A 19,841-nucleotide genomic window follows, 5' to 3' on the forward strand; every position below is an offset into this window, starting at 1 on the left:
TATCAGGTAAGCATAAATTATGTTTTTTCCACATGGCTGGCTTAAATTTTGACTAGAAACAATTTCCACTGTTGTAGTATAAAAGTTACAGTTGGTGCAGTTAAAATTACAAACTGTGACATCCAGCTTCCCTCAAAGGCCCTCTGAATGCTATAGGACATCTCTAAAGGGCCCAAAGGCTTTCCAAAGTCGTTTATTGGGGAAGGTAGGGCCACAGCTTGCTGTGGCAGTTGGTTGTGATTGTTAAAAAACGTCTATTTCGTTTTTTTGATCCGTTTTTTGAACTAAGGGGTTAATCATCCATTTGCAAGTGGGTGCAATGCTCTGTTAGCCTATTATACACACTGTAAAAATTTTGTTTGATTTACTGCATTTTTTCACTGTTTTTCAAATTCTGACAAAATTTGTTTCTCTTAAAGTCACAGTACCGGTTTTTTTTTATATTTGCTTGTTAACTTGATTTAAAGTGTTTTCCAAGCTTGCTAGTCTCATTGCTATTCTGTATAAACATGTCTGACATAGAAGAAACTCCTTGTTATGTTTAAAAGCCATGGTGGAACCCCCCTTAGAATGTGTACCAAATGTACTGATTTCATTTTATGCAATAAAGATCATTTTCTGTCTTTAAAAAATTTATCACCAGAGGAATCTGACGAGGGGGAAGTTATGCCGACTAACTTTCCCCACGTGTCAGACCCTTTGACTCCCGCTTAAGGGACTCACGCTCAAATGGCGCCAAGTACATCTAGGGCGCCCATAGCGTTTACTTTACAAGACATGGCGGCAGTCATGGATAATACACTGTCAGCGGTATTAGCCAGACTACCTGAACTTAGAGGTAAGCGTGATAGTTCTGGGGTGAGACAAAATGCAGAGCATACTGACGCTTTAAGAACCATGTCTGATACTGCCTCACAATATGCAGAAGCTGAGGAAAGAGAGCTTCAGTCAGTGGGTGATGTTAATGACTCGGGAAAGATACCTGATTCTAATATTTCTACATTTAAATTTAAGCTTGAACACCTCCGCGTGTTGCTTAGGGAGGTTTTAGTTGCTCTGAATGACTGTGATACCATTGCAGTGCCAGAGAAATTGTGTAGACTGGATAAATACTTTGCAGTGCCGGTGTGTACTGATGTTTTTCCAAATACCTAAAAGGTTTACAGAAATTATTAATAAGGAATGGGATAGACCAGGTGTGCCGTTCTCTTCCCCTCCTATTTTTAGAAAAATGTTTCCAATAGACGCCACCACACGGGACTTATGGCAGACAGTCCCTAAGGTGGAGGGAGCAGTTTCTACTCTAGTAAAGTGTACTACTATCCCTGTCGAGGACAGTTGTGCTTTTTTTTAGATCCAATGGATAAAAAATTAGAGGTTACCTTAAGAAAATATTTATTCAACAAGGTTTTATCCTACAGCCCCTTGCATGCATTGCCCCTGTCACTGCTGCTGCGGCATACTGGTTTGAGTCTCTGGAAGAGGCTTTACAGGTAGCGACTCCATTGGATGACATACTTGGCAAACTTAGAGCACTTAAGCTAGCCAATTCTTTTATTCTGATGCCATTGTTCATTTGACTAAACTAACTGCTAAGAATTCTGGTTTTGCTATACAGGGGCGCAGAGCGCTATGGCTTAGATCATGGTCAGCTGACGTGACTTCAAAATCTAAGCTACTTAACATTCCCTTCAAGGGGCAGACTCTATTCGGGCCTGGTTGAATGAGATTATTGCTGATATCACTGGAGGAAAAGGTCATGCCCTTTCTCAGGACAGGTCCAAATCTAGGGCCAAACAGTCTAATTTTCGTGCCTTTCAAAACTTCAAGGCAGGTGCGGCATCAACTTCCTCTAATAATAAACAAGAGGGAACTTTTGCTCAATCCAAGACGGTCTGGAGACCAAACCTGACCTGGAAAAAAAGTAAGCAGGTAAAAAAGCCTGCTGCTGCCTCTAAGACAGCATGAAGGAACGCCCCCCTATCCGTTAACGGATCTAGTAGGGGGCAGACTTTCACTCTTTGCCCAGGCGTGGGCAAGAGATGTTCAGGATCCCTGGGCGTTGGAAATTATATCCCAGGGATATCTTCTGGACTTCAAAGCTTCCCCCCCAAAAGGGAGATTTCACCTTTCACAATTATCTGCACACCAGATAAAGAGAGAGGCATTCTTACACTGTGTACGAGACCTCCTAGTTATGGGAGTGATCCATCCAGTTCCAAAGGAGGAACAGGGACAGGGTTTTTACTCAAATCTGTTTGTGGTTCCCAAAAAAGAGGGAACCTTCAGACCAATTTTGGATCTAAAGATCTTAAACAAATTCCTCAAAGTTCCGTTGTTCAAGATGGAAACTATTCGTACCATCCTACCACTGATCCAGGAGGGCCAATATATGACTACAGTGGATCTAAAGGATGCTTATCTTCACATTCCGATACACAAAGATCATCATCGGTTTCTCAGGTTTGCCTTTCAAGACAGGCATTACCAGTTGTAGCTCTTCCCTTGGGATTAGCTACAGCCCCAAGAATCTTTACAGGTTCTAGGGTCGCTTATGGCGGTCCTAAGGCCGCGGGGCATAGCAGTAGCCCCTTATTTAGACGACATCCTGATACAGGCGTCAAACTTCCAAATTGCCAAGTCGCATTCGGACGTAGTACTGGCATTTCTGTGGTCGCATGGGTGGAAAGTGAACGAGGAAAAGAGTTCTCTATCCCCACTCACAAGAGTTTCCTTTCTAGGGACTCTGATAGATTCTGTAGAAATGAAAATTCACCTGACGGAGTCCAGGTTATCAAAGCTTCTAAATTCCTGCCGGGTTCTTCATTCCATTCCGCGCCCTTCGGTGGTTCAGTGTATGGAAGTAATCGGCTTAATGGTAGCGGCAATGGACATAGTGCCGTTTGCACGCTTACATCTCAGACCGCTGCAACTGTGCATGCTCAGTCAGTGGAACGGGGATTACACAGATTTGTCCCCTCAACTGAATCTGGACCAAGAGACCAGGGATTCTCTTCTCTGGTGGCTATCTCGGGTCCATCTGTCCAAAGGTATGACCTTTCGCAGGCCAGATTGGGCAATTGTTACGACAGATGCCAGCCTTCTAGGTTGGGGTGCAGTCTGGAACTCCCTGAAGGCTCAGTGATCTTGGACTCAGAAGGAGTCTCTCCTTCCATTAAATATTCTGGAACTAAGAGCGATATTCAAGGCTCTTCAGGCTTGGCCTCAGTTAGCAACTCTGAGGTACATCAGATTTCAGTCGGACAACATCACCACTGTAGCTTACATCAACCATCAAGGGGGAACGAGAAGTTCCCTAGAGATGTTAGAAGTTTAAAAAATAATTCGCTGGGCAGAGATTCACTCTTGTCACCTATCAGCTATCCATATCCCAGGTGTAGAGCACTGGGAGGCGGATTTTCTAAGTCGTCAGACTTTTCATCCTGGAGAGTGGGAACTCCATCCGGAGGTATTTGCACAACTGATTCATCGTTGGGGCAAACCAGAACTGGATCTCATGGCGTCTCGCCAGAACGCCAAGCTTCCGTGTTACGGATCCAGGTCCAGGGATCCCAAGGCGACACTGATAGATGCTCTAGCAGCGCCCTGGCCTTTCAACCTGGCTTATGTGTTTCCACCGTTTCCTCTGCTCCCTCGACTGATTGCCAAGATCAAGCAGGAGAGAGCATCGGTGATTCTGATAGCACCTGCGTGGCCACGCAGGACCTGGTATGCAGATCTAGTGGACATGTCATCCTTTCCACCATGGTCTCTGCCTCTGAAACAGGACCTTCTACTTCAGGGTCTTTTCAACCATCCAAATCTAAGTTCTCTGAGGCTGACTGCCTGGAGATTGAACGCTTGATTTTATCAAAGCGTGGCTTCTCCGAGTCAGTTATGGATACCTTAAGACAGGCACGAAAGCCTGTCACCAGGAAAATTTACCATAAGGTATGGCGTAGATATCTTTATTGGTGTGAATCCAAGGGTTACTCATGGAGTAAGGTCAGGATTGCTAGGATATTATCTTTTCTCCAAGAAGGTTTGGAAAAAGGATTGTCAGCTAGTTAAGCGTCTGGCAAATGTTCCAGACGTTCAGGCATTTTGTCAGGCTTTAGTTAGAATCAAGCCTGTGTTTAAACCTGTTGCTCCACCATGGAGCTTAAACTTGGTTCTTAAGGTTCTTCAAGGAGTTCCGTTTGAACCTCTTCATTCCATAGATATCAAGCTTTTATCTTGGAAAGTTCTTTTTTTGGTAGCTATTTCCTCGGCTCGTAGAGTCTCTGATTTTTCATACGGATAAGGTAGTCCTGCGTACCAAACCTGGGTTCTTACCTAAGGTGGTATCTAACAAGAATATCAATCAAGAGATTGTTGTTCCATTCTTGTGTTGCACAATCTGGACGTGGTCCGTGCTTTAAAGTTTTACTTACAAGCTACTAAAGATTTTCGTCAAACATCGGCTTTGTTTGTTGTCTACTCTGGACAGAGGAGAGGTCAAAAGGCTTCGGCAACCTCTTTTACTTTTTGACTAAGAAGCTTAATCCGCTTACCCTATGAGACTGCCGGACAGCAGCCTCCTGAAAGGATTACAGCTCATTTCACTAGAGCTGTGGCTTCCACTTGGGCCTTTAAATATGAGGCTTCTTTTGATCAGATTTGCAAGGCGACGACTTGGTGTTCGCTTCATATTTTTTCAAAATTTTACAAATTTGATACTTTTGCTTCTTCGGAGGCTATATTTGGGAGACAGGTTTTACGGGCAGTGGTTCCTTCCATTTAAGTTCCTGCCTTGTCCCTCCCTTCATCCGTGTACTTTAGCTTTGGTATTGGTATCCCACAAGTCATGGATGATCCGTGGACTAGATACACCTTACAAGAGAAAACACAATTTATGCTTACCTGATAAATGTATTTCTCTTGTGGTGTATCCAGTCCACGGCCCGCCCTGTCATTTTATGGCAGGTAATTTTTAAATTTAAACTACAGTAACCACTGCACCCTATTATTCCTCCTTTCTCGGCTTGTTTTCGGTCGAATGACTGGCTATGACAGTTAGGGGAGGAGCTATATTACAGCTCTGCTGTGGGTGTCCTCTTGCAACTTCCTGTTGGGAATGAGAATATCCCACAAGTAATGGATGATCCGTGGACTGGATACACCACAAGAGAAATAAATTTATCAGGTAAGCATAAATTTGTGTTTGTTTTTTTTATTATTTTTTATTTAGCAATTAATAAATTGTACATGTTAAATTTTTAAATCACAGTCTTCATTGGTCAATTTATTGGTTTTGTTGATAGATCCCTCTGGCTATAGTAGCGCTGATCCAGGCACATCTGCACTTTACTTATTGTCATTTTTTCTAACAACCATCAGGGAGAGTTGTTAAACTCGTATAGCTTGAGGTTTCTTTAAGGTTTGCGCTGTTTTATATTTCCTTTTCCCCATTTGTTCATGCAGACTTAAAGTCTCTTATTTTGACGGTGTGGAGGTTGAACATCACATTCTTCTTCAACATGGTTTCTCTGACTCGTATTCATGTTAGGAAGCCGGTTATGCGCAAGATTGTTCATAAAACTTGGAAGGTTTTTCTTGCTTGGTGTGAATCTCAGGGTTTCAGATGGGACTCTCATAATTAGTAGAATTCTTACGCCTAGATTTAGACTTTTGCGGCCAAAAGGGTGCGTTAGCTACGCGTGTTTTTCCCCCCCCCGCACCTTTTAAATAACGCTGGTATTTAGAGTTCGCTGAAGGGCTGCGTTAGCCTCCAAAAAGGGAGCATACAGGCATATTTACCGCCACTTCAACTCTCAATACCAGCGTTGCTTACGGTAGCGGCTAGCTGGAAAAACGTGCTCTTGCACGATATCCCCATAGGAAACAATGGGGCAGTTTGGGCTGAAAAAAAACCTAACATCTGCAAAAAAGCAGCGTTCAGCTCCTAACGCAACCCCATTGTTTCCTATGGGGAAACACTTTCTAATCTGCACCTAACACCCTAACATGTACCCCGAGTCTAAACACCCCTAACCTTACACTTATTAACCCCTAATCTGCCGCCCCCGCTATCGCTGACACCTGCATTATATTATTAACCCCTAATCTGCTGCTCCATACACCGCCGCAACCTACATTATACCTATGTACCCCTAATCTGCTGCCCCTAACATCGCCGACCCCTATATTATATTTATTAACCCCTAATCTGCCCCCCCCAACGTCGCCGCTACCTACCTACACTTATTAACCCCTAATCTGCCGACCGGACCTCGCCGCTACTCTAATAAATGTATTGACCCCTAAAGCTAAGTCTAACCCTAACACCCCCCTAAGTTAAATATAATTTTATTCTAACGAAATAAATTAAATATTATTAACTAAAGTCTTCCTATTTAAAACTAAATACTTACCTGTAAAATAAACCCTAATATAGCTACAATATAACGAATAATTATATTGTAGCTATTTTAGGATTTATATTTATTTTACAGGCAACTTTGTATTTATTTTAACTAGGTACAATAGCTATTAAATAGTTATTTACTATTTTTTTTTTTTAATAAATTTTTTATTGAGGTTTTTGCGTAGAACATACATAAAACACAATACACCATTTTGCAAAAAGAACAAAATACAGAATATAAACAGAATTACCCGAAAAATTTCGGATATCATACAATAGCTTGGTGAAAGGCTGATGAAACCTCTATTTTTCAATAATATATCACATGTGGCTGACCTGTTAGAAACAAAGATTCAGGCCCTATGGGCCAAAAATATGAAAAATAGTAGCTATCTGATGGTCAGGAGTCTAGCTCGTTAGGAGCTTCACAGTATGTCATGTGTATCTGGCCTATAAGGAGCTTTGTTTTAGGCCCAATGGACCTAGAGTATAGGAGATAATAGATAACTGATGACCAGAAATCTAGTACTTTAATAGCTTCAAAAGGAGCATGAATACATGTATAATAAGTGGGGGAAGGGGGATATTCAGCGGGTAAGCACCGCTATGCTTATTAGGGAGATAAAAAGTGGAGGGCGGAGCCATAGGAATATAAGAGTATAGTAGGAGACTTGGAGGGGCCTATTAATCTTGGTGATGTAGCGAAGTAAATGGGTTAAGATATCAAGTTACCCAGGTAGGAATTATTAGTCATGTGAGATAAAGTGGCGTTATGTTATACATATTTGTTAAGCGCTTATAGCTGTAACTGCAGGGGGTGGGGGTATATAACCTCCTATATCTGGGTTTGACAAAGTATAATCACTAACCAAGTAGATCAATCCATAAGCTCGGCAATTAAGCATAAGCTATTGGGCGGGCTCAGGGTCTATATATGAATTGGGTAATGTACACATCAAAACATGTAATAATACATTTTCTGTAGTAATCTATACTAGGGAGACTACTCTAGGTGTAACTTTACTGATGTCTCCAGTTGCATGTCTGGAAGGATAATTTAATCAAGAAATATATGCAATTATCTCCTTCCATGGGTTTCAGCTTACCCAGAAGCAGAAATGCCATAAGTAGCAGAATTAACACCTTATGTATAATAAGGAAACTAACATAAATTGAGAATCTTGATATGCCCTTGTTGGATCAGAGCTGCAAACAGATGTACTAAACATGGATAAATTAACGTTGAACAGATGGACATACAATGCTTAAATACATACTCAATAATCAAAAGTTGCTATAAAAACTTCTATAGAGCTTAGGTAAACTTATCTTCTATTGGTCAGCATAAGAGCCTGAGCAAAAATATTGGGGCTAGCATGTTTCCCACGCTGTCAGCATTATGCTTATGACTTATATATATCATTTAGACAGTAAATTCTATATGTAAAGAGTTAATATAGGCCATCAGATAGATGTGAGGTACCGGTCTCATTAGTTACTAATACTCAGGAAAATTACAAAGATAGCAGTACAAACTGTAACTATTTTTTGAACAACAAATCCTACAGTAGATCTAACTTTTGTTGAAAGCATCCTGGCTAGAAGTGGGTTAATTTGCCTTAATAAAAATAAAGTGTATGGATTAAATAAGTAACAGGTATAACAAGTTAAGCCCAAATAATAAACTAGAACATGCTCATAAAGGCATCCTAAGCCTAGCATCCTGTAAGATAAGTCCAGACTATTGTGATACAGTCTAAGTGCTGGGTTGGCCTGTAACAAGAGGGTAAAAAAAAATTGTTCAAACATATTACTATTATGTTAACACAAGTTCACAATCTATCCCAGGCTTATAAAAATCTAATGGGTCTGCATATCAACATCACAGTCTCCCCAGATATCATCAATTAATACAAAAGCAAGCAATCAGTACAGCTATATATGTTATCAAGTAAATGTAAGGCATAAGTCCTAGCAAGAGATCTACCCCTCATCTTGCATAACAAGCACTAGGAAGGAAATATTTAGGAGAATTAACTAAGATTACAGGTAGATTGCTGCATCTCCTTAGTTTATATACTAACAGGAAGGTGCTTGCTTATCTATATATTACTCAAAAGACATGTTTAAAAGAATAGTTAAATGTCTAAATCACAGGAGACTACATGCAAACAGGCTAAACTGTAAAATCTTTAGCAGGATATCTCAGACATTTATATATATTGACTCCGATAATTAACACATTGAGAAAAAGTATCTCTCAATCTTAGGTTTTCAGATGTGATGAACCAGAGTACATTATAAGCCAGAATCTCATATGAAGCGCTAATCAGATATACATTCTAAGGGATTTTCATTTAATAAAGTATGTCCCATGTCCTGCATCACTACATATGAACTTTAGGTCTGGGCGCAGATAAGGACCTGGTGCAGCCTGCTGCAGATAGAGAATCAATGAAGGAGTCCAAAGATTGTATGTACCAAGTTTACATCCAGTTCCCCCAAAAGATCAGGTAATCGTACACCTTCTCTTTCTCCTGATCTATCGGGTCCTTATTCACAGAGAGTTTACCCGATTCCAGATCGAGCATCCGGACATCTCTCTCTGGTGCGGTAGACATGGCTCATAGGTGAATCAAAATGAGAGCGTAATGTGGATGGTAACTTACAAAGATCCCATAGTGAAACTCTGTGACAGCCTCTTGGAAGTTTGCGTGCTGCCCACTGAAGGTAGGATAAAGAGCCCGAATCTGCTATGTGATTAATCTTGCGTGGCGTCGCTCTCCCAGGAATATGAGCGCTAAGTTCTGCAGCCTCTATCTTTTCCGGGGCTATTGTGATATAACGGAGGCCCGGTTTTCTCCCTCTGACCAGCAGCTTTTCATTGCCTGAGTCGGAGCAAAATTCACTCTTTCTTGTCAGAGCTTGTGTCATTTGGTGAGGTATAGGGTCGTCTAGTATAGGCAAAGAGTGCGAGAAGGTTGCTGTTGTTGCTTCCTGCACATCGCCGCCATCTTTCGCGCCATGCAGGTTGTCAATCTTTACAAGGAGTTGTGCAAACAGACGGCCTATTTCATTGAAATGATCTTCCAGCAGCTCGTAAGCATGATCTTCAAATTTGCATAATGCTGCTACTGGATCCATTTGGCGGTTATTTTGAGGAAAATATTTCCCATATATTAGAACAAGCTGCATCTACACCTCCGGATGAGCTGAAGTAGGCCCCAGTGTGTGCCGCCACTGGGAAAGTTCCAACAAAAATCCACAGATTCAATTTTTCCACTCTAAGAAGCCAGTAAGTGTAGTTATCCTTACTCTCAGTACCCGTTCAGTACCTAGATTATTGCAAAATATAGTAATTGTCTATGTTTAGATATTTGTAGCAGAGGAGCTTCAGGCATACATGTCTGCTCACTTTGCTAGTTGGCTCCGCCCCCCCGTTATTTACTATTTAATAGCTACCTAGTTAAAATAATTACAAAATTACCTGTAAAATAAATCCTAACCTAAGTTACAATTAAACCTAACACTACACTATCAATAAATTAATTAAATCAATTAACTACAAGTACCTACAATTAAATAAACTAAACTAAATTACAAAAACCAAACACTAAATTACAAAAAATAAAAAAAGATTACAAGAATTTTAAGCTAATTACACCTACTCTAAGCCCCCTAATAAAATAACAAACCCCCCCAAAATAAAAAAAATCCCTACCCTAATCTAAATTAAAATAGTTAACAGCTCTGTTACCTTACCAGCCCTTAAAAGGGCTTTCTCCAACATAGGTGTGTCCGGTCCACGGCGTCATCCTTACTTGTGGGATATTCTCTTCCCCAACAGGAAATGGCAAAGAGCCCAGCAAAGCTGGTCACATGATCCCTCCTAGGCTCCGCCTACCCCAGTCATTCTCTTTGCCGTTGTACAGGCAACATCTCCACGGAGATGGCTTAGAGTTTTTTAGTGTTTAACTGTAGTTTTTATTATTCAATCAAGAGTTTGTTATTTTAAAATAGTGCTGGTATGTACTATTTACTCAGAAACAGAAAAGAGATGAAGATTTCTGTTTGTATGAGGAAAATGATTTTAGCAACCGTTACTAAAATCCATGGCTGTTCCACACAGGACTGTTGAGAGGAATTAACTTCAGTTGGGGGAACAGTGAGCAGTCTCTTGCTGCTTGAGGTATTGCACATTCTAACAAGACGATGTAATGCTGGAAGCTGTCATTTTCCCTATGGGATCCGGTAAGCCATGTTTATTAAGATTGTAAATAAGGGCTTCACAAGGGCTTATTAAGACTGTAGACTTTTTCTGGGCTAAATCGATTCATTATTAACACATATTTAGCCTTGAGGAATCATTTAATCTGGGTATTTTGATAAGATTATATCGGCAGGCGCTTTTTTAGACACCTTTCTCTTTAGGGGCTTTCCCAAATCATAGGCAGAGCCTCATTTTCGCGCCGGTGTTGCGCACTTGTTTTTGAGAGGCATGACATGCAGTCGCATGTGTGAGGAGCTCTGATACATAGAAAAGACTTTCTGAAGGCGTCATTTGGTATCGTATTCCCCTTTGGGCTTGGTTGGGTCTCAGCAAAGCAGATACCAGGGACTGTAAAGGGGTTAAAGTTAAAAACGGCTCCGGTTCCGTTATTTTAAGGGTTAAAGCTTCCAAATTTGGTGTGCAATACTTTTAAGGCTTTAAGACACTGTGGTGAAATTTTGGTGAATTTTGAACAATTCCTTCATATTTTTTCGCAATTGCAGTAATAAAGTGTGTTCAGTTTAAAATTTAAAGTGACAGTAACGGTTTTATTTTAAAACGTTTTTTGTACTTTGTTATCAAGTTTATGCCTGTTTAACATGTCTGAACTACCAGATAGACTGTGTTCTGAATGTGGGGAAGCCAGAGTTCCTTCTCATTTAAATAAATGTGATTTATGTGACAATGACAATGATGCCCAAGATGATTCCTCAAGTGAGGGGAGTAAGCATGGTACTGCATCATTCCCTCCTTCGTCTACACGAGTCTTGCCCACTCAGGAGGCCCCTAGTACATCTAGCGCGCCAATACTCCTTACTATGCAACAATTAACGGCTGTAATGGATAATTCTGTCAAAAACATTTTAGCCAAAATGCACACTTATCAGCGTAAGCGCGACTGCTCTGTTTTAGATACTAAAGAGCATGACGACGCTGATATTAATGGTTCTGAAGGGCCCCTAAACCAGTTTGATGGGGCCAGGGAGGTTTTGTCTGAGGGAGAAATTACAGATTCAGGGAACATTTCTCAACAAGCTGAACCTGATGTGATTACGTTTAAATTTAAGTTGGAACATCTCCGCGCTCTGCTTAAGGAGGTATTATCCACTCTGGATGATTGTGACAATTTGGTCATCCCAGAGAAGCTATGTAAAATGGACAAGTTCCTAGAGGTCCCGGGGCTCCCAGAAGCTTTTCCTATACCCAAGCGGGTGGCGGACATTGTAAATAAAGAATGGGAAAGGCCCGGTATTCCTTTCGTCCCTCCCCCCATATTTAAAAAATTGTTTCCTATGGTCGACCCCAGAAAGGACTTATGGCAGGCAGTCCCCAAGGTCGAGGGAGCGGTTTCCACTTTAAACAAACGCACCACTATACCCATAGAAGATAGTTGTGCTTTCAAAGATCCTATGGATAAAAAATTAGAAGGTTTACTTAAAAGGATGTTTGTTCAGCAGGGTTACCTTCTACAACCAATTTCATGCATTGTCCCTGTCGCTACAGCCGCATGTTTCTGGTTCGATGAGCTGGTAAAGGCGGTCGATAGTGATTCTCCTCCTTATGAGGAGATTATGGACAGAATCAATGCTCTCAAATTGGCTAATTCTTTCACCCTAGACGCCACTTTGCAATTGGCTAGGTTAGCGGCTAAGAATTCTGGGTTTGCTATTGTGGCGCGCAGAGCGCTTTGGTTGAAATCTTGGTCAGCTGATGCGTCTTCCAAGAACAAGCTACTTAACATTCCTTTCAAGGGGAAAATGCTGTTTGGCCCTGACTTGAAAGAGATTATCTCTGATATCACTGGGGGTAAGGGCCATGCCCTTCCTCAGGATCGGCCTTTCAAGGCCAAAAATAAACCTAATTTTCGTCCCTTTCGTAGAAACGGACCAGCCCAAAGTGCTACGTCCTCTAAGCAAGAGGGTAATACTTCTCAAGCCAAGCAAGCTTGGAGACCAATGCAAGGCTGGAACAAGGGAAAGCAGGCCAAGAAACCTGCCACTGCTACCAAGACAGCATGAAATGTTGGCCCCCGATCCGGGACCGGATCTGGTGGGGGGCAGACTCTCTCTCTTCGCTCAGGCTTGGGCAAGAGATGTTCTGGATCCTTGGACACTAGAAATAGTCTCCCAAGGTTATCTTCTGGAATTCAAGGGGCTTCCCCCAAGGGGGAGGTTCCACAGGTCTCAGTTGTCTTCAGACCACATAAAAAGACAGGCATTCTTACATTGTGTAGAAGACCTGTTAACAATGGGGGTGATTCATCCTGTTCCATTAGGAGAACAAGGGATGGGGTTCTACTCCAATCTGTTCATAGTTCCCAAAAAAGAGGGAACGTTCAGACCAATCTTAGATCTCAAGATCTTAAACAAGTTTCTCAAGGTTCCATCGTTCAAGATGGAAACCATTCGAACAATTCTTCCTTCCATCCAGGAAGGTCAATTCATGACCACGGTGGATTTAAAGGATGCGTATCTACATATTCCTATCCACAAGGAACATCATCGGTTCCTAAGGTTCGCATTCCTGGACAAGCATTACCAGTTCGTGGCGCTTCCTTTCGGATTAGCCACTGCTCCAAGGATTTTCACAAAGGTACTAGGGTCCCTTCTAGCTGTGCTAAGACCAAGGGGCATTGCTGTAGTACCTTACTTGGACGACATTCTGATTCAAGCGTCGTCCCTTCCTCAAGCAAAGGCTCACACGGACATCGTCCTGGCCTTTCTCAGATCTCACGGATGGAAAGTGAACGTGGAAAAGAGTTCTCTATCTCTGTCGACAAGGGTTCCCTTCTTGGGAACAATAATAGACTCCTTAGAAATGAGGATTTTTCTGACAGAGGCCAGAAAAACAAGACTTCTAGACTCTTGTCGGATACTTCATTCCGTTCCTCTTCCTTCCATAGCGCAGTGCATGGAAGTGATAGGTTTGATGGTAGCGGCAATGGACATAGTTCCTTTTGCGCGCATTCATCTAAGACCATTACAACTGTGCATGCTCAGTCAGTGGAATGGGGACTATACAGACTTGTCTCCGAGGATACAAGTAAATCAGAGGACCAGAGACTCACTCCGTTGGTGGCTGTCCCTGGACAACCTGTCACAAGGGATGACCTTCCGCAGACCGGAGTGGGTCATTGTCACGACCGACGCCAGTCTGATGGGCTGGGGCGCGGTCTGGGGATCCCTGAAAGCTCAGGGTCTTTGGTCTCGGGAAGAATCTCTTCTACCGATAAATATTCTGGAACTGAGAGCGATATTCAATGCTCTCAAGGCTTGGCCTCAGCTAGCGAGGGCCAAGTTCATACGGTTTCAATCAGACAACATGACAACTGTTGCGTACATCAACCATCAGGGGGGAACAAGGAGTTCCCTGGCGATGGAAGAAGTGACCAAAATCATTCAATGGGCGGAGTCTCACTCTTGCCACCTGTCTGCAATCCACATCCCAGGAGTGGAAAATTGGGAAGCGGATTTTCTGAGTCGTCAGACATTGCATCCGGGGGAGTGGGAACTCCATCCGGAAATCTTTGTCCAAATCACTCAACTGTGGGGCATTCCAGACATGGATCTGATGGCCTCTCGTCAGAACTTCAAAGTTCCTTGCTACGGGTCCAGATCCAGGGATCCCAAGGCGGCTCTAGTGGATGCACTAGTAGCACCTTGGACCTTCAAACTAGCTTATGTATTCCCGCCGTTTCCTCTCATCCCCAGGCTGGTAGCCAGGATCAATCAGGAGAGGGCGTCGGTGATCTTGATAGCTCCTGCGTGGCCACGCAGGACTTGGTATGCAGATCTGGTGAATATGTCATCGGCTCCACCATGGAAGCTACCTTTGAGACGAGACCTTCTTGTTCAAGGTCCGTTCGGACATCCGAATCTGGTCTCACTCCAGCTGACTGCTTGGAGATTGAACGCTTGATCTTATTGAAGCGAGGGTTCTCAGATTCTGTTATCGATACTCTTGTTCAGGCCAGAAAGCCTGTAACTAGAAAGATTTACCACAAAATTTGGAAAAAATATATCTGTTGGTGTGAATCTAAAGGATTCCCTTGGGACAAGGTTAAGATTCCTAAGATTCTATCCTTCCTTCAAGAAGGATTGGAAAAAGGATTATCTGCAAGTTCCCTGAAGGGACAGATTTCTGCCTTGTCTGTGTTACTTCACAAAAAGCTGGCAGCTGTGCCAGATGTTCAAGCCTTTGTTCAGGCTCTGGTTAGAATCAAGCCTGTTTACAAACCTTTGACTCCTCCTTGGAGTCTCAACTTAGTTCTTTCAGTTCTTCAGGGGGTTCCGTTTGAACCCTTACATTCCGTTGATATTAAGTTATTATCTTGGAAAGTTTTGTTTTTGGTTGCAATTTCTTCTGCTAGAAGAGTTTCAGAATTATCTGCTCTGCAGTGTTCTCCTCCTCATCTGGTGTTCCATGCAGATAAGGTGGTTTTACGTACTAAACCTGGTTTTCTTCCAAAAGTTGTTTCTAACAAAAACATTAACCAGGAGATTATCGTACCTTCTCTGTGCCTCAAAGAAGGAACGTTTGTTGCACAATTTGGATGTTGTTCGCGCTCTAAAATTCTATTTAGACGCTACAAAGAATTTTAGACAAACATCTTCCTTGTTTGTTGTTTATTCCGGTAAAAGGAGAGGTCAAAAAGCAACTTCTACCTCTCTCTCTTTTTGGATTAAAAGCATCATCAGATTAGCTTACGAGACTGCCGGACGGCAGCCTCCCGAAAGAATCACAGCTCATTCCACTAGGGCTGTGGCTTCCACATGGGCCTTCAAGAACGAGGCTTCTGTTGATCAGATATGTAGGGCAGCGACTTGGTCTTCACTGCACACTTTTACCAAATTTTACAAGTTTGATACTTTTGCTTCTTCTGAGGCTATTTTTGGGAGAAAGGTTTTGCAAGCCGTGGTGCCTTCCATCTAGGTGACCTGATTTGCTCCCTCCCATCATCCGTGTCCTAAAGCTTTGGTATTGGTTCCCACAAGTAAGGATGACGCCGTGGACCGGACACACCTATGTTGGAGAAAACAGAATTTATGTTTACCTGATAAATTACTTTCTCCAACGGTGTGTCCGGTCCACGGCCCGCCCTGGTTTTTTAATCAGGTCTGATAATTTATTTTCTTTAACTACAGTCACCACGGTATCATATGGTTTCTCCTATGCAAATATTCCTCCTTAACGTCGGTCGAATGACTGGGGTAGGCGGAGCCTAGGAGGGATCATGTGACCAGCTTTGCTGGGCTCTTTGCCATTTCCTGTTGGGGAAGAGAATATCCCACAAGTAAGGATGACGCCGTGGACCGGACACACCGTTGGAGAAAGTAATTTATCAGGTAAACATAAATTCTGTTTTTTGCGGGGCATGCTCCAAAGAAATCAGCTCTTTTGCCTGTAAAAAAAAAAACACAATACCACCCCCAAACTGTACAACCCACCACCCACATACCCCTACTCTAACCCAAACCCCCCTTAAATAAACCTAACACTACCCCCCCTGAAGATCTCCCTACCTTGAGTCATCTTCACTCAGCCGAGCACCGATGGACCAAAAGAAGACATCCGGAGCGGCAGAAGTCTTCATCCTATCCGGGCAGAAGAGGACATCCGGACCGGTAGACATCTTCATCCAAGCGGCATCTTCTATCTTCATCCATCCGGAGCGGAGCGGAGCCATCTTCTTCCAGCCGACGCAAATCAATCCTCTTCTACCGACGCCTACTCGCCAAATGAAGGTTCCTTTAAATGACGTCATCCAAGATGGCGTCCCTCGAATTCTGATTGGCTGATAGGATTCTATCAGCCAATCGGAATTAAGGTAGGAAAAATCTGATTGGCTGATTGAATAAGCCAATCAGATTCAAGTTCATTCAGATTGGCTGATCCAATCAGATTGAGCTCTCATTCTATTGGCTAATCGGAACAGTCGGCAGATTAGGGGTTAATACTTTAAGTTAGGTGTCGGCGATGTTAGTGAGGGCAGATTAGGGGTTAATAATATTTATTATAGGGTTTGTGAGGCGGGAGTGAGGCGGATTAGGGGTTAATACATTTATTAGAGTAGCGGCTAGGTCCGGTCCGCAGATTAGGGGTTAATAAGTGTAGTTAGGTAGCGGCGGCGTTGGGGGGGCAGATTAGGGGTTAATAAATATTATGTAGGTGTCGGCGATGTTAGGGGCAGCAGATTAGGGGTACATAGGGATAATGTAGGTGGCGGCGGTGTGCGTTCGGCAGATTAGGGGTTAAAAAAAATTATTAGAGTGGCGGCGATATGGGGGGACCTCTGTTTAGGGGTACATAGGTAGTTTATGGGTGTTAATGTACTTTAGATCACAGTAGTTAAGAGCTTTATAAACTGGCGTTAGCCCAGAAAGCTCTTAACTACTGACTTTTTCCTGCGGCTGGAGTCTTGTCGGTAGAGGCTCTACCGCTCACTTCAGCCAAGACAATAAATACCAGCGTTAGGAAGATCCCATTGAAAAGATAGGCTACGCAATTGGCGTAAGGGGATCTGCGGTATGGAAAAGTCGCTGCTTGGAAGTGAGCGTTGGACCCTTTCCTGGCTGACTCTAAATACCAGCGGGCGGCCAATAGCAGCCTTAGGACCCCTTAACGCTGCTTTTGACGGCTAATGCAGAACTCTAAATCTAGGTGATAAATTTTTGCAGGACGGCTTAGATAAGGGGATATCGGCTAGCTCCTTGAAGGGTCAAAGTTCTGCTTTTTCCATTCTGTATCACAAAAAGCTTTCGAGGATTCCAGATATTCAGATGTTTATTTATGCTCTAGTTAGAATTTGACCAGTAATTAGGGTAGTGTCTCCTCCATGGTATCCCAATTTTGCTCTGAGAGTTTTGCAGGTTCATCCTTTTAATCCTAGGCACAAGGTGGATGTTCAGCTCTTATCTTGGAAGACCCTGTTTCTTCTAGCCATCTCGTCAGCCAGGAGAGTTTCTGAGATGTCTGCTTTATCTTGTGATCCACCTTTTTTAGTGTTTTATCTAGATAAGGCTGTTCTAAGAATGCACTAGGATTTCTTGCCTAAGGGGGTTTATTCATCGAATATCACTAAGGAGATTGTTTTCCTCCTTTGTCTCCTTTGCTTAAGAATTCAAATGAACATCGTTTACACAACCTAGATGTTGTTAAAGCTCTTAAGTTTTTATCATCTAGTTACTAAAGTTTTAGACAGACTTCTTTGTTGTTTCTTCATTTTTTGGGGCAGCGTAAAGGCCAGAAAGCTTTGGCAATTACTTTAGCTTCTTAGATAAAGCAGTTATTTCACAAGGCTTACTTGGAGGCTGGGAGATCTCCGCCACCTCGCATTACAGCTCATTCTACTAGGTCTGTGTCCACATTTTGAGATTTTTGAAATGAAGCATCCATTTAACAAATTAGCAAAGCTGCTACATTTCTTCATACTTTTACAAAGTTTTCTCCTTATGATGTGTTTATGATGTGCCTGCACAGTTTATCCCATCCAAAACATTTTTCAGATATTGGATCTCAAATATTTTGGCTTGTGGACTCTCACCACCTTATGAAAGAAAACATAATTTATTTTTGCCTGATAAATTTCTTTTCACAAGACCCCCCCAATATTCGGCTAGATTACAAGTGGAGCCCATTTGCGGAAGAGCAATAATTAACCAGCCATTACAAGTGGCTGGTTATTGTTACCGTAATCTCTGGTTTATTTTCTAAAAGTGCCCCAAATGCTCTCAAAATAGAGGGCATTGTACTTTTTAACTTGTAATACCAGCGCACATTATCGTGCGCTGGTATTACACAATGGTGCGCTAATATCGCTTGCACGCAGGTGATATTTAGTGCTCCACTTGTAATCTGACACATTGTTTTAGTTATCTGACTGTTCTGGCATGCACCTCATTACCCTGTTTTCTTCTGCTTTTCTGTTTTCCGCCTTTTCTGGGCTATACGGTAGACTGAGGGGTAGCAGGAAGCGGGAGGGATTAAAGCTCTTGATGTGTGGTCATTTTTTTCTGCCTCCTGCTGGGAGGGAGCTTAATCCCAAATGTTATGGCCCGTGGACTCTCATCACCATAAAAGAAAGAAATCTATTGGGTAATAAAACATTGTTTGTTTTGTTCCTAACACTTCTTAAATTTTTAGGTTTTAAACTGTACATTGTACTCTTGCTATTGTCTGTTAAAATATAATTATGCTGATTGCTATGTTCCTTTATTTTAATACCTACTGGTCAACCATTTTAATTAAAATTCATTTATTGCTACTGTTTTAAATAAACCAAATTGCCTTGTAATAAGCATGTACCAAATCTGTGATTGATGTTCGCATCCCTAGAGCAGCACATTTTCGTTGACTGCATTTTTTTACTTTAATATTACTCCCTGATTTTTCATGCATAACGTTTCCTTTGCTACTATGCATAATTCATATGAAGATATGTTTTGTTCCTGTCTTTGATTCATGTTCTTTCAGATTCTTGTTTTTTGTTGTTGTTTTTTTGGGGGGATTTTTTTATAAAACAATTGCTCATAAAAATTGTTTGTTTTTGTCACCTTTTTAATCATTTTTAGATTATGTCCAATGCCCTTATTGTGGCAGGAGGTTTAATGAGAATGCAGCTGATAGACATATTAATTTCTGCAAAGAACAAGCAGCTCGGATAACAAGTAAAAGTAAGCCTGTTGGCGATGGAAAAGTAAAAAGCATTCCTCGGACTCAGGTGATTATACTGTGCAGCGGCTATAATTAATAAAATAGATTAAACCATCTATAAAGTTAGTTTTAATGCTTTATTATACATTCATGATGTAGAAAATAATATAGAATGGAAATGTCTGTCTGATTTGTGTAAAGAATCAAACCCCTTGAATACAAGTGCTTTATCATCTAAATTTACATTCACTTTAAGTTATTTAAAGTGCCCGTTTTTTAAAAATCTGATTAAAAACAGGGGCACTTTAATTCATCAAAATTTACATTTCACTTGTGTTGTGAAAATACTTACCTTTTAATCTTGACAGCCGCTCCAGCGATTCCCCCGTCATCGCAAGGTTCTTCATACGTCAGAACTGACGGCTCGGTCATCCTCCAATCATGGCTTCCTCCCCCCCCGGGGGAATCGGTGTCTGATTCAACGCCGTGATTGGAGGAAACCAGATTCCTCAT

At 42.0% G+C, this 19,841-nt stretch overlaps 1 protein-coding gene across 2 annotated transcripts in view; it reads left to right on the plus strand.

Moving 5' to 3' along the window:
• Nucleotides 1-19,841, plus strand: part of ZC2HC1A (zinc finger C2HC-type containing 1A) — a 283,747-nt gene that overhangs the window by 61,429 nt on the left and 202,477 nt on the right. For both annotated transcript variants that reach the window (XM_053715152.1, XM_053715153.1), the window contains exon 5: nucleotides 19,247-19,395. In XM_053715152.1, the coding sequence (XP_053571127.1) occupies nucleotides 19,247-19,395 (149 nt within the window). The remainder of the gene's footprint in view (nucleotides 1-19,246; nucleotides 19,396-19,841) is intronic.

The sequence above is a fragment of the Bombina bombina genome, chromosome 5, assembly GCF_027579735.1.
Source record: "Bombina bombina isolate aBomBom1 chromosome 5, aBomBom1.pri, whole genome shotgun sequence".
NCBI lineage: Eukaryota > Metazoa > Chordata > Amphibia > Anura > Bombinatoridae > Bombina > Bombina bombina.